The following is a 14,034-nucleotide window of genomic DNA, read 5'->3' on the forward strand; positions in this document are numbered from 1 at the left end:
TCCCTAGCCTGTTCCTGACATTCCTCCGCTCTTTAATTGGGAGAGTGTGTAAAGACAGTTTTAGTTGTTAGAACACTTTCTTGCCTTCTTTATAATAATCCATACAGCAACGTATGTGTAAGCTATCCCCATGCCTATCATATTTTTATTAACCTACGTTGCAATTACCAGATTCATTTGTTGGTATATACCTATAGGCTGTTGCTAAGTTGTTTCAGTCATGTCCGACTCTGTGCGACCCCATAGACGGAAGTCTACTAGGCTCCTCTGTCCCTGGGATTCTCCAACTGGAATAGGTTGCCATTTCCTTCTCCAACCTATAGACTATAAGTTTTATAATGTCAGGGAATTTGTCTATTATAGGCAATATTGCATCTCTAGTAGCTAATAACATGTCTGGCACATAGCAGATCCTCAATAAATGAAGAGTGCATGGGTTAGATTCATCTATGAATGAAAATATGGGTCACACCTTCTCTATTTAGGAAGTTTGCTATTGTTTTAGTAGCAAAGGAGTTCTTACATACAAATGATTCGTTTAAAAAAAATCAAAGTGGAGTAGTATCTGTAGAATGAGAACATGGTTTAGCATAGTGACTTTGATATATTTGCAAGCATAATTCAGTTCAGTTCAGTCGCTCAATTGTGTCATACTCTTTGCGACACCATGAACTGCCGCACGCTAGGCCTCCCTGTCCATCACCAACTCCCGGTGTTTACTCAAACTCACGTCCATTGAGTTGGTGATGCCATCCAGCCATCTCATCCTCTGTCATCCCCTTCTTCTCCTGCCTCCAATCCCTCCCAGCATCAGGGTTTTTTCCAATGAGTAAACTCGTCGCATGAGGTGGCCAAAGTATTGGAGTTTCAGCTTTAGAATCAGTCCTTCAAATGAACACCTAGGACTGATCTCCTTTAGGATGGACTGGTTGGACCTCCTTGCAGTCCAAGGGATTCTCAAGAGTCTTCTCCAGCACCACAGTTCAAAAGCATCAATTCTTTGGTGCTCAGCTTCAGTTCAGTTCAGGCACTCAGTCGTGACTGACTCTTTGCGACCCCATGAATCACAGCACGCCAGGCCTCCCTGTCCATCACCAATTCCCAGAGTTCACTCAAACTCATGACCATCGAGTTGGTGATGCCATCCAGCCATCTCTTTCTTTGTTGTCCCCTTCTCCTCCTCCCATACTCATTAAATTTCTGAGATACTTTTCCACGTATAAAATCTGCATGCTAATTTAATTCCAAGAAGCTCACTAATCTATGCAAAAGTTCACTTGTTATAATGAATCACTTTATTTCTTCCACTGGGACATACAGAAGATCCACTTCATAAATGGACATTTGAAGATTTTAATCTCATGGTTAGAATTGATAGTGTCAAGTTTTTGCTTAATATTTTTTGCTGCCCCATTTATCAACAAACAATCCATGTTACCTAATCTTTGTTAAGTAGTTTTTAATCCCCTAGAACAAATTCTTTATTAGAACTCCTCAGAACCAATTCATAAATCCCAATTCATATGTTAGAGCTCCTCAGAACCAGAGGTTTGTAATAGACTACAAGTTGTCCAGCAAATCTAAACTCTGTCAGAGTCCATTTACTTATAACCCCTAAGTTGCTGATGTTTATGGTATCAATATACATGAAGGTAGGCATGTTGTCAGAAAGTTGAAAAGATTTCCCCCTTAAGCTTTATTCTATATGTACCTCCTTTCAAGGTCAGAGTTATCATGTTCAGTTCAGTTCAGTCGCTCAGTCATGTCCAACTCTTTGTGACCCCATGAAGCACAGCACGCCAGGCCTCCCTATCCAACACCAACTGCTGGAGTCTGCCCAAACCCATGTCCATTGAATCATTGATGTCATCCAACCATCTCATTCTCTGTCATCCCCTTCTCCTCCTGTCCTCAATCTTTCCCAGCATCAGGGTCTTTTCAAATGAGTCAGTTCTTCCCATCAGGTGGCCAAAGTATTGGAACTTTAGATTCAACATCAGTCCTTCCGATGAACACCCAGGACTGATCTCCTTTAGGATGGACTGGTTAGTCTCCCTGCAGTCCAAGGGACTCTCAAGAGTCTTCTCCAACACCATAGTTCAAAATCATCAATTCTTTGGTGCTCAGCTTTCTTTATAGTCCAACTCTCACATCCATACATGACCACTGGAAAAACCATAGCCTGAATAGACAGACCTTTGTTGACAAAGTAATGTCTCTGCTTTTTAATAAGCTGTCTAGGTTGGTCATAACTTTCCTTCCAAGGAGTAAGCGTCTTTTAATTTCATGGCTGCAATCACCATCTGCAGTGATTTTGGAGCCCCCCAAAATAAAGTCTGACACTGTTTCCACTGTTTCCCCATCTATTTCCCATGAAGTGATGGGACCAGATGCCATGATCTTAGTTTTCTGAATGTTGAGCTTTAAGCCAAGTTTTTCACTCTCCTCTTTCACTTTCATCAAGAGGCTCTTTATTTCTTCTCCACTTTTTGTCATAAGTGTGGTGTCATCTGAGTTATCTTGTATGACAAACCTAAGCTAGAGTCAGAAAGCAGATAACACAGGTAACTGACTGTTCTGCACTTTTCTGTAATGGGATAGAAAAAGAGGACTATACATAGGATCATGGAATGGATGCATGGAAATGATTATAGAAAAGTCTTTTATAACTCCCTAAAGTACCTTTCAGGCTTTGCAGGTGGCTCAGTGGTAAAGATTCCGCCTGCCAAGCAGTAGATGTGAGTTTGATCCCAGGCTTGGGAAGAGCCCCTGGAGAAGGAAGTGGCAACGCACTCTAGTATTCTTGTCTGGGAAATCCCATGGACAGGGGAGCCTGACAGGCTGCAGTTCATGGGGTCACAAAAGAGTAGGACATGACTTAGCAATAAAATAAGCAACAACAAAAGTCACAGAAATATCTTGCAGTAGTGAGTACTTAGTGAATATGCTGATTTAATAGTTTATTTTATAAGAATATATACAGGTCTTTGGGTTTTGTTTGTGTATGTGTGGTTGATGAACCAGTCTATCTTTGGCAAGCAGTAACACAGTTGGCAAACTGGAGTCCTTTACACCAGTTGCTCATGCAAAACTGAGATAGGACTATGAAAATGAATATATTTATAGAGACAGTTAGATGATAAGTACAATTAATGAATCTGGTATACTATTGATATTTAGTCCCTCCTCAAAATACCACCTTTTAGTTACTTTTGTGGGTTATGGCATGCCAGAAAAGTATCTGACTGTTACTCCTTCACATGATATTGTGTCTTTTGTCTATTTTTTTCTGGTCTATATTGTTATTATTTTGGGAAAGAAAATTACTTCTCTGAGAATGATTTATAAAGTGGGAGTGTTAGCACTGAACCCACAAGTATTTCATGAAATTGAATTAATGTAAATGTATGTGTGTGTGAGAGAGAGACAGAGGAACGTAAATGTGGAGACACCGCAGGAGAGTGAGCCTATACATCTGTCAGTATGCATGATACATAGACAGATGGTAAATGTTCCTTATCCCCACACCGCTTCTCCTTTAGATCCAGAGTGGATTTATCATGACTGTGGCACAGTTTTAGTCTGGTACATATTCACCATTCAGTAACTGGTATTCCTATCTAGTTTTTATCTTGCTACTCAAGGAGCTATGAATGTATACCTGTTCAAATGCAATAACGTTATTAATGATATTCCCATTAGTTGTATACATTAAAGCTGCCAGGAAAATCTTTCAAGCATCACATTGTGATTTCGCACATAATCTGTTGTTTGAAAAACCTAACTTCCCTTACCCTGACACAGTTGTTTTTGATGTAACTGAATTTTTCAATGCAACTATTAAATCTCTATGAATGCATGCATATAAGGATTTTGATAGAAGAAAGAAATAGATGATTTTTGTCCTATGTTTAGTCTTTTCTCTATTGAGTGAAGTGAAGTGAAAGTTGCTCAGTCGTGTCCAACTCTGTGACACCATGGACTATAAAGTCCATGGAATTTCCAGGCCAGAATACTGGAGTGGGTAGCCTTTCCTTTCTCCAGGGGATTTTCCCAATCCAGGGACTGAACACATTTCTCCTGCATTGCAGGTGGATTCTTTTCTCTATTGAAGAGTTCTTATTTTTATACTCACGGGTTTGGGTTGGTTAGTTAGAATTACATAATCATATAAATTAATACATTTTATATATAAATATGTTTTCTGAACTCTAATAAAATAAGGAATTTAATATGAAAATCGTATCAATATATGAATGTTGGTTTGTTTGGCAACTACCTAAGAAACAGGGATGGGAATTCCAGAAACCTTAAAAAGTTATTTCTAGACATGATTTTTGGTTCTTTTCTTAAACATGTGACTCCTCTCTGTAATCATTATTAAAGGGATGTTTACCAGAGATATCTGTCTTTAATCCCAGTTTTGATAGTAAACTTCAGTGTTATATAGTATTCTTTTGAAGAACTCTTTTGGTATCTTTGAACATCAGTCAGTTCAGTCACTCAGTCGTGTCTGACTCTTTGTGATCCCATGGACTGCAGCAGGTCAGGCTTTCCTGCCATTACCAACTCCCGGAACTTGCTCAAACTCACGTCCATTGAGTCGGTGATACCATTCAAACACCTCATCCTCTGTCATCCCCTTCTCTTGCCTTCAATCTTTCCCAGTATCAGGGTCTTTTCCATTGAGTCAGTTCTTCACATCAGGTGGCCAAAGTATTGGAGTTTCAGCTTCAGCATCAGTCCATCCAATGAATATTCAGGACTGATTTACTTTAGGATGTAAGGTTGGATCTCCTTGCAGTTGAAGAGACTCTCAAGTCTTTTCCATCACCACAGTTCAAAAGCATCAATTGTTTGGTGCTCACCTTACTTTACGGTCCAACTCTTACATCCATACATGACTACTAGAAAAACTATAATTTGACTATATGGACCTTTGCTAAGTAATGTCTCTGCTTTTTAATTGCTGTCTAGGTTGGTCATAGTTTTTCTTCCAAGGATCAAAATCTTTTAATTTCATGATTGCAGTCACCATCTGCAGTGATTTTTGAGCCCAAGTAAATAAAGTCTGTCACTATTTCTCTTGTTTCCCCATCTATTTGCCATGAAGTGATGGGATCAGTTGCCACGATCTTCATTTTTTGACTGTTCAGTTTTAAGCCAGCCTTTTCACTCTCCTCTTTCACTTTCATCAAGAGGCTCTTTAGTTCTTCACTTTCTGCCGTAAGGGTGGTAACATCTGCATATCTGAATTATTGGTATTTCTCCTGACAATCTTGATTCCAGCTTGTGCTTCATCCAGCCCAGCATTTTGCATGATGTACTCTGCATATAAGGTAAATAAGCCTGGTGACAGTATACAACCTTGACGTACTCCTTTGCCAATTTGGTCCAGGTTGTTATTCCATGTCTGGTTCTAACCGTTGCTTCTTGACCTGCAGGTAAGGTAAACTCTTTGATCATATTCCTGTAATAATGACACCTCTGTCGGTTTAGGAACTATTTGTCTTTATCAACCTTGAATCTGTTAGCACTGATGACAGGGAGGTTATTTGATTACTATCTGATTCTCTCTATTCTAGGATTAGGAGGGTCAATTTACGTCCAAGGTTTACTCCATTGTTTGTTCCAGAGACTGGTAAACATTGTAAATGAATATCACAACTGAATGTTGAATCAACACCTTCAGAGCCTGAACCATATCTTTTAGTGAGAAGCTGGATTTTTCATAAAATGGTCACAGAATTCCATTAGTTTCTTGAAGATAAATCAGAATTAGAAAAGATATACACACTAAGCACTATGAAAACTTCAAATGCCATAACAATTCATCCTTCTGAAAGACTTGCTGAGGTCAGCCACAATTTATTATTTTATACTTTGTTGTTCTGGACCACGTTACGCTAGTATTAAAGTATATGTGATAAACTTGTTCTTAAGTCATTACTTACTTAAATACCTCACTTTACTTTTAAGTGAAGCTGTATCAATGTATCTGTGATATACCTAACCCCTTATTTGATATTGACCATATGGCTTTTTTGGAAGATAAGCTAAGCGTACTCTGATGTATGTGTAACTGATCTAGTGTAAGTAAATTTATGTCTATATGGGTTTGTCTATGTTCAGTAGGAATAAAAAGGAAATGTGTCCTTTTCATGTGTTTCAAATTTCATGTGTCTTCTCACTTGAGAATGCTGAATGCTTCCTAGTCAATTCAAGAGGACCATTGCTATATCATTAATGGAATGTTTAGGCCAGATTTTGGTAATAATCTATGTTTTAATAGACTATTATTCTTTAATGTTTGTATTTTAATACTTATTGGAATTTAAAGTATTTTAATACTTTACTATTTTAATTGGAATTAAAATTTGTATTTTAATTTTGGATACTTTAGTGAATATATGTACCATGGCAATAAAAATTAACTCAGATTTTTCCACTGTATTTCTGTGGATGAACAGTGTTTTATTTTTCCCTTGCCTCTGAGAAATAATATAAATCAAGTTGGTGGTCATCCTTAACAATAGATAAAGTTCTCACTTTTCAAATTAACACAGAGAAGTAGTCACTGTTGCATTGAAATTAGAGTCAGATTCTTTATTTTTTCCAGACCTCTATGATACTGATTATAGCATTTTGATTCTAGGCTGTTTTTGATTTTGATTCATGGCTATTTCTTTCCAGTATAATACTGCCATGCTCCTAAGCAACAGCCTAATTAACAATTCATCTGTCGGGGTAAAATAATATTATAATAATTAAAGATTGAAAAACTAAGGGTGAAAATACTAACATTTAAAGAGAAAATCATTTTAGTCTTTCTGTTTAGATTTTTTCCCAAATGACCATTTTGGGTGTTTGATATTCTAAATTGCCTGTGATAACCATATTTTTTAGAAAAAAAAAAAGAAAACACTTTTTACTCATTTGCTGGAATTTGTTTTGGCAAGTTACAGAAATACAGAAAGACAGAGAATGAATCAAAGAACATGTAGCCACAATATAATTACTATTAATAATTCCCCATCTCTTAGAAAGTCAGCATTGTAGTGAACCTAAAGATGTTCTTGATAGTTACATATACAATGAGAATTCTTTTCAGCTACTTGTGATCGCTGTGAGAACATTTTTTTAGGAGATATATAATTTTAGTTGTTTTGTCTGTTTTATTGTTTACTCACCTATCACTTCTAATTTTTCATGTAAAAGGCTAACCTATGAAATTGCTATTCATAGCTGTTGTAACATTTTATAAGAGTGGATAGAGTAAGTTGATATTCCTTATCAACTTATGATAAAATACATAAACATTTTGGCAGTGGTAGATTTACCTTCTTGAATTTAATTTCCTCATATTTCTTGGGCAATCAATCTATGTTGAGAATAGGGGAAATATAATAGCTATCTATTTCTGTGCTTTGAAATAATTTATGGTAAGTAGACAGGCATCTTGATGTTAACTAGTCTGAGGATGGTGTTAGGCTAGTGTGTGTGTGTAGTAAGAGCAATAATAGAATTAAGTTCCTATATCAACATGTGATAAATAAAACATTTTAGACCAAATGAAAGAAAATTGATTTTCTGAATATAACCATTCTGTGAAGGTGTGGATTGAAACTGGGTCTCCACTAGGTAACAGTTAACATGTATTTTTGAAAGCAGTGATACATTGTCATAATGTAGTCCAGTCAAATAGGAGTCATTTAACGGTGGTGAATTTGTCCTGTTCACTTCTATTTTTCCAGTACTAATAGCCATACAATACATATATATTGAATATAAACAAAAGAAAATAAATTTAAATTAATAATCTAAGGAATTATAATTTTAAAATTATGCTTACAGTTATGTAATTTTAATTTTTAAAATCTAATTAGAATAAAATTTAAGTACTGTGATAAGTATTAAAGGACTGATATATGTATCATAAATCTATTTCATTTCTTGCTAAACAAAATGGTCACATATGACTGGTCATATGTCACATATTGTTACATGGCTTTGTTGACAGTTACACATTTTACACCACATTGTTTGTATGCAGTTTTGTATTCAACTAGGCATTCTTTTTTTCCAAAAATTGGGATTTATTTTGTAGTGAAATTTATAAATTTTTTTTGAATGTTTTCCTTTATGCCAAGTGAGGGGGCCATTTGTCATCCATAGAGATATAAACTTTGGAGATTTATGTATTATAGGCAAAATTTTCATTGTATTCATATGGTATCACCAAATTGGAAGTTACATGCATTGAGTACTCTATGCAGTGCTTAGTTAATTTTATGTGAATTTTAGGAGGTAACATAGAGAGTATGAAATGCCATTCTGTTGTTGAAGCAAATGTCTTTTTTCCCCCCCTCACTGGAAATTTAGATTAAAATTTGAGCAAGGAAATAGGATCATGATTTGCTTTGAGCACCTGTCTTTATTCAGTTGTAACAGAAATACTTCATTTCTGTGTGTTTACTGCAATTTCTCTAAGAAAAATGTAGCTTGAAATGGATTCTCAGCTTCCCCATATGTTTGTTATAGTTCTTCATGCAGATAGACACATACAAGGTACCTAAGCAAGTTCTTGCTGACCTATACAATACCTGCATCCTATCAGGTCATATTTCAGCTCCTGTATTTTTGATAAATAGCCTGGCTCTTAAAAAGCTCTGTCCATGGTGATGAAACCTCTTGTGATATATGAGCGTGTCTTGCTGAGAAATTCTAATGTCAGCCTCTCTGTGATAGTGATTCATCAGGTTGTAAAATTTGTGTTTGGGAAACACACTGAATTAGCAAGTTTCATATTTTTTTTTGTGGTAAAATTGACACAGTTTGTCCTTTTATATTAAAGAATTCATAACAGTTACTTTCAAGCATTGCATTAACAGCTTGGATTTAATTAGAAACTGTTAGTGCTATCACAAAAGCAAATGTCTAGTATTAACAAATAAGTTGATATGACTTCAGTGCTAGAAATGTTTACAGGCCAGTGACATGTTGGTAATAGGAAGGAAGCTTCTATAAGAACAATTAAGCAATTGATTATAAACAGTTAAAGTAGCAATTAACAAGGAAGTCTTGTAGAGATAAGAAATTTCCATGTAGAAAGTAAGGCTTATTACTGTTGGGTTTTTTTTTTAAAATAATTTCAGGATGTTTTATTTGTACGTAAATACATTTTTGAGTAAAACTATGGATTTTTGTTTGTAAATATGACTAAAGCCTGAAAAAATCTTGGTAGTTTTTTCCAGGTATAATTCTTGTATTTTTTGTATAACATTCTAAATTATAAATATTAGTATTTCAATGATTGTCAGTTTTTTAACCTGCATTCCTTTAGGTGCCTTAAATACAGTCATAGAGAACTGCACTTTTTTTTCTTTTATTCTAAATTAATCTCAGAATCTTTTAATTAGTAAAACAGTCCTCTTAAATTTCTGTTTGACTCTGGAATTTCTTATACTATAAATTCTGTATATCTTAAGATAAAATTTAAAAATTCCAGTCTCAAAAAATTGTAGTCTCCTAAAATTCTAAAATCTATTGTTATCCTAGGATAAAGAACCATCCCCTTTGATCATAACTATCTTTAAGTCCATACCAACTGGGTAAGTTCTTACACAATTATATAAACCTCCTTCCTTGGGAGTCATATAGAATATATTGTTTTCTTGCTGTATTTGCCATATAGAAGAGTATTAGATTATTTGCTTGTTATTGCAGTGTAATTAACTGTCATTAACTGTTTACAATCACAACAAGTTTGAAAATTACACCTAGGTAAGTCCTACTGAGATTTGGTGATATTGTATACAAACCAAGCAGCCTAATATTGAGTTACTGCCAATTGTTAAAATAAGACTTTCAGTTCCTTAAATATTGGGTTTATATTACGTGAACCTAATAATTAAATCTACTCCAAAAGCTTCTTTTTAAGAAAATCTTTAAGTGAATACATAATTTCCTAGAGGATTTGTTTTTGTCAATAAAGGGTTAAGTACAGTATTATTATTGCTGTTCAATATTGATAAAGTGCCTTCCAAGATCCATTTTTGTGCATTATAAATATGTAGTTACACCCAGTAAAAGTGTCTTACTCTTGGCCTTCCAAATTTCATTATAGAAAAACACTTTCGAAAACACTGTCATTTAAATATCTGGTCAGATGATATTTCCCAGAAATTATTCTTTATTTAGAAACAAAAACAAGACAAAAGCAACTGATTTAATCCAAAATGTATTTTTCCTTATAAAAGAGGTCCACATACTCACTGTGTCTACTCTACAGAATTTGTCCATTTTATTACACCACGTGTCAATTCAAGTTTATCGGGTCACTGCAAAAACTCGTGGCTAATATGTGTAATACAACACAGGAGGAGGTATTGCTCAGTTCAACTACTCTTATATACTTAAAAAAAATACAGAAATGTTTTTGTCCACTTTAACTGTAGTCCAGACAGAAAAGTTACATGAAAGTTCTAGAAAATGGATTTATTTTATTTGGTTGCCACAGTACCCTTTGAAGCCAGTTAATTAAAATGCCGAACTTGTACATATGTCCATTGGTCAGGAGCAGCACTGGTGAAGCTTAAACGTCTTTCTACAAAGTAATATTTCTCTGCCTTTTTTTTTTTTTTAAAGTACAACCACAGTCTTGAGTTTTTCCTTGAAGTAGATTTAGTTGGTTGTTTTTAGGACATGTTAGTTGGCACACCTATAACAGTTGCTTTTACTTCCAGTGCTGTACCTTTTTCTTTGCCTGTTTCCCAGAGGTTGATCAGAGGAGGATAAAGCTCACTGAATGCAAAGGTTGGTTTCTGTAAGTAATTCCTTACATAGTTATGTCCACCATCACAGTTGACTTCTTGAGAGAAAAAGCTGAAAAGACATATCACACCAATAATCCCCAGAGAGCCTCCAAGGCAAGCCATAAATGCTGTGGTGTTATTCTTTTCATACTCTTTTTGATCAGGGTCCAAACCTTTTGTGGTGACATTTACACATTGTTTTCTGCTTTTTTGATAGATGGTGGGGATATCAATACAAATCTTATACTCAGTTGCTGGATTCAGATGAGTAAGATTATACACCTTGACATCAGATGGTATTCGTGCACTTTGGGCAGCATGGGAATTCTCAGCCTTGACAAAGGCTGTCCACTTAATACTGGATTTGAGAATTTTAGAACTTGCTTTCCAAGACACCAGAACTGAATTGGCCTGAACATCTTTTATTTTAATATTCAAGGACCCATTGTTATCCTGGGGAAGAGAGCCATCCACTTTGATCATAATAGACTTCAAGTCAGCACCCACCAGGTTAGTTGCTATGCAAGTATACAAACCCCCTTCTGCTGGGGTGATGCCACTTATGTCAAGTGTGCCTTCAGAATGGACATAGAACTTATTTGTTAGAGTATTAGGCAAGAGTTTTTTACCAGAAGGTGTTATCCAGTAGATTTCAGGCTGCGGCTCTGCAGTAGCTCTACAGTGTAAGGAAACATAACTCCCAGCTTCTAAATCCAGACTGGAAGGAAAACTCTCAGGAGCTATAAGAGGGAGACAGATTTCCATCATTTCCCTAAAATGCACCTGCCGCACATTCTGGCCTTGGAATTCAGGCGGGTCCACACAAAACAGTGACTCTGGCTCCATAAATCGAATGTTGGTTTTGTTCATATTAATCCAACGGATGACACAGTCACACCTGATAGGATTGCTGTGTATGCTGATTTCCTTGAGGTTTGGCAGAGATTCAACTGTACCCTGGTACAGGGCACTAAGGGCATTGCTGTTAAGCATAAGTGATTCCAGCTTGGGCAGCCGGAAAAATGCATTTGGGTGAATGTAAGACAACCTCGGGTTGTTAGTAGCTTCTATTTTTCTTAAATCTGGTAAGTTATCCACAGCAAGACTGTCGATGGAAATCAGCTCAGGCATATTGTTTATTCCCAACTCTTTTAAGTGTAGCATATTGCTAAAATCTCCCCTCCGTATTCTGTTAATGGGATTTTTATTTAGATCCAAAAATTTGAGGTTAACTGCTTTTTGAAGAGCAACATTGGGCACTTTAATAAGCCTGTTGTCATAAAAAGAGATGCTTTCTAAGTTTTCAAGTCCAACCAAGGCGTTATCTGGTATTTCTGTGAGGTTTATACCAGCTATAACCAGGCTTCGAAGATTGATAAGAGGCTTAAAGTTCATATCTTTGATTCTGATGATTGGATTTTCCCCAATCATCAGAATCTCCAGATTGGGAAGAGCCTCAAACCACTTACTGTTGATCATCTGCAATCTGTTTGAATTGAGATGAAGTCGAAGAAGATTATGTAGGCCAATAAAGGCTCCTGGTGAAATTGTAGAAAGCAAGTTGTGATTAATATAGAGTTCTTGTAAGTTGCTTAGTCCAGACAGACATTTTTCAGGCAGCTCAGTAAGTTTGTTTTCTTCTAGGTATACAGAAAGAAGCTGAGGCATCTTTTTTACATTAATGTTGGTGACTGAAGATAAATTGTTTTGAGATAAATCCAGGCCAGTAAGGTTTACTGGAAAGTCTATGGAATATTCAATTTTTGCAATATTGTTAGTCTGTAGTAGCAGAATTTGTGTGTCAGCAGGCAGTCTGGCTGGGAAATTTGAAAGACCTAAATCATTACAATCCACTGTAGATGCCTCCATATAAATGGATCGAGGTGTAAACCAGGGCCGGATTTCACATGTACATAACTGTGGGCAATCTGCTTTTTTATCTACAGCTTGTACTAGGGTAGTGATAGCTAGGCCAAGTAGCACATGAATTTGCAGTGGCAGGTCCTTCATCTTAGCTTTCTTCTTCAGAAATTTAATGGGCCCTTAAGGATTCCACGGTCACTGCTAGTAAGATCAGTAAGAGCTGATTGATAAAAAAAATAGTTGCTTTTGTCAAATGATGAATGCCAGAGAACGGCAAAGATTTTCTTCATGGAAATCAGTGCCAGTGCCACAGTTGCATTGTCCAGAAATGCCATGCATATTGGAGAACAGGCTTCTATCTCCTTTATGATAGAATATGGATATAACTTTTGAAGATGGAGTATGTGTAGATGGTCACAGGAAATTAGGCAATTCATTTATTTAGGAGTATAATGTTCACATCCCATGCTTGTTCAGTACTTGCAGGAATAGCAGCATGATGCTAACTATAATAAAATATAAAAGAAAAAAGAAAAATAATTAGTCCAAAGGAAAAAATATAATACCCATTAACTAATTATGATTCTTATATATAATAGTCTTACTTTACAGTTAATTCAATATGTTTTGATGACTTTATTCCCTGTTATGACTGCCCTTAATAGTAATTGGCCCAGACATTGGACAGGCTGAGAAAATGTATCTTTAGAAGACTTAAGTTACATTAAACATAAAGGATTTTTCTCTGGTTTTCAAATCTTTGCTTGTTTTATTGCTTGTTATTACAAGGTATTATTTGTTGTTCTATTTGACAATTATGGTTGGGGGGTGTAGAAAATGTTTCAGTGATGGCTTTTTTATTTTCTCTTGAAAGGCAAAAATAAAGGTTATAAATAAATAATAAATAAATAATGCTGTTCAGTTAAAAATCAAATGAGTTAGTCTGTGATTCCTCAGGTTTCCAGGAGAGGACATTTAGAAACAAAATTATAAAATGATGTAGAAATTGTGGTATTTAGCTGAATGTTCCATTTTCATTCATACTTCTTTCCAAAGTCTCCTTTGTATGAAGTGACTGAATTTTATAGTCTTTGGAAAAGATTGTCTAACTTGCTGTAGATGCACTTGTATATTGTCATGCTTAGCTGAAATTCAGATTAATGTTAGACTGTTTTATTATCCCCTGAAAATAACTTACATTCCATTAGTTACAACAATGAAAAAGTAGTTTTATCACATCAGTAAAACGGACACTTAGCTCTACCTTCTTTTAAATGGTTACTGATGTCTTCGTTGTAATAATAAGCAACTGCAAAGCCAAGTTGAAATTTTGATATGTGCTATATTATAAAATACC

General features: G+C 35.5%; 2 protein-coding genes across 4 annotated transcripts in view; one reads left to right on the forward strand and one right to left on the reverse strand.

The window, feature by feature from the left end:
- Positions 1–14,034, forward strand: part of IMMP2L (inner mitochondrial membrane peptidase subunit 2) — a 1,017,589-nt gene that overhangs the window by 474,477 nt on the left and 529,078 nt on the right. The gene's annotated exons all lie outside the window — the stretch shown is intronic.
- LRRN3 (leucine rich repeat neuronal 3) overlaps positions 10,147–14,034 on the reverse strand; it is a 40,336-nt gene continuing 36,448 nt past the window's right edge. The window contains exon 2 of the mRNA XM_055420856.2: positions 10,147–13,183. Within this exon, the coding sequence (XP_055276831.2) occupies positions 10,698–12,824 (2,127 nt within the window). The 5' untranslated portion in view covers positions 12,825–13,183 and the 3' untranslated portion in view covers positions 10,147–10,697. The remainder of the gene's footprint in view (positions 13,184–14,034) is intronic.

This window comes from Moschus berezovskii, chromosome 3 (genome assembly GCF_049115385.1).
Source record: "Moschus berezovskii isolate FMDL1 chromosome 3, NW_MosBer_1.0, whole genome shotgun sequence".
Taxonomy (NCBI): domain Eukaryota; kingdom Metazoa; phylum Chordata; class Mammalia; order Artiodactyla; family Moschidae; genus Moschus; species Moschus berezovskii.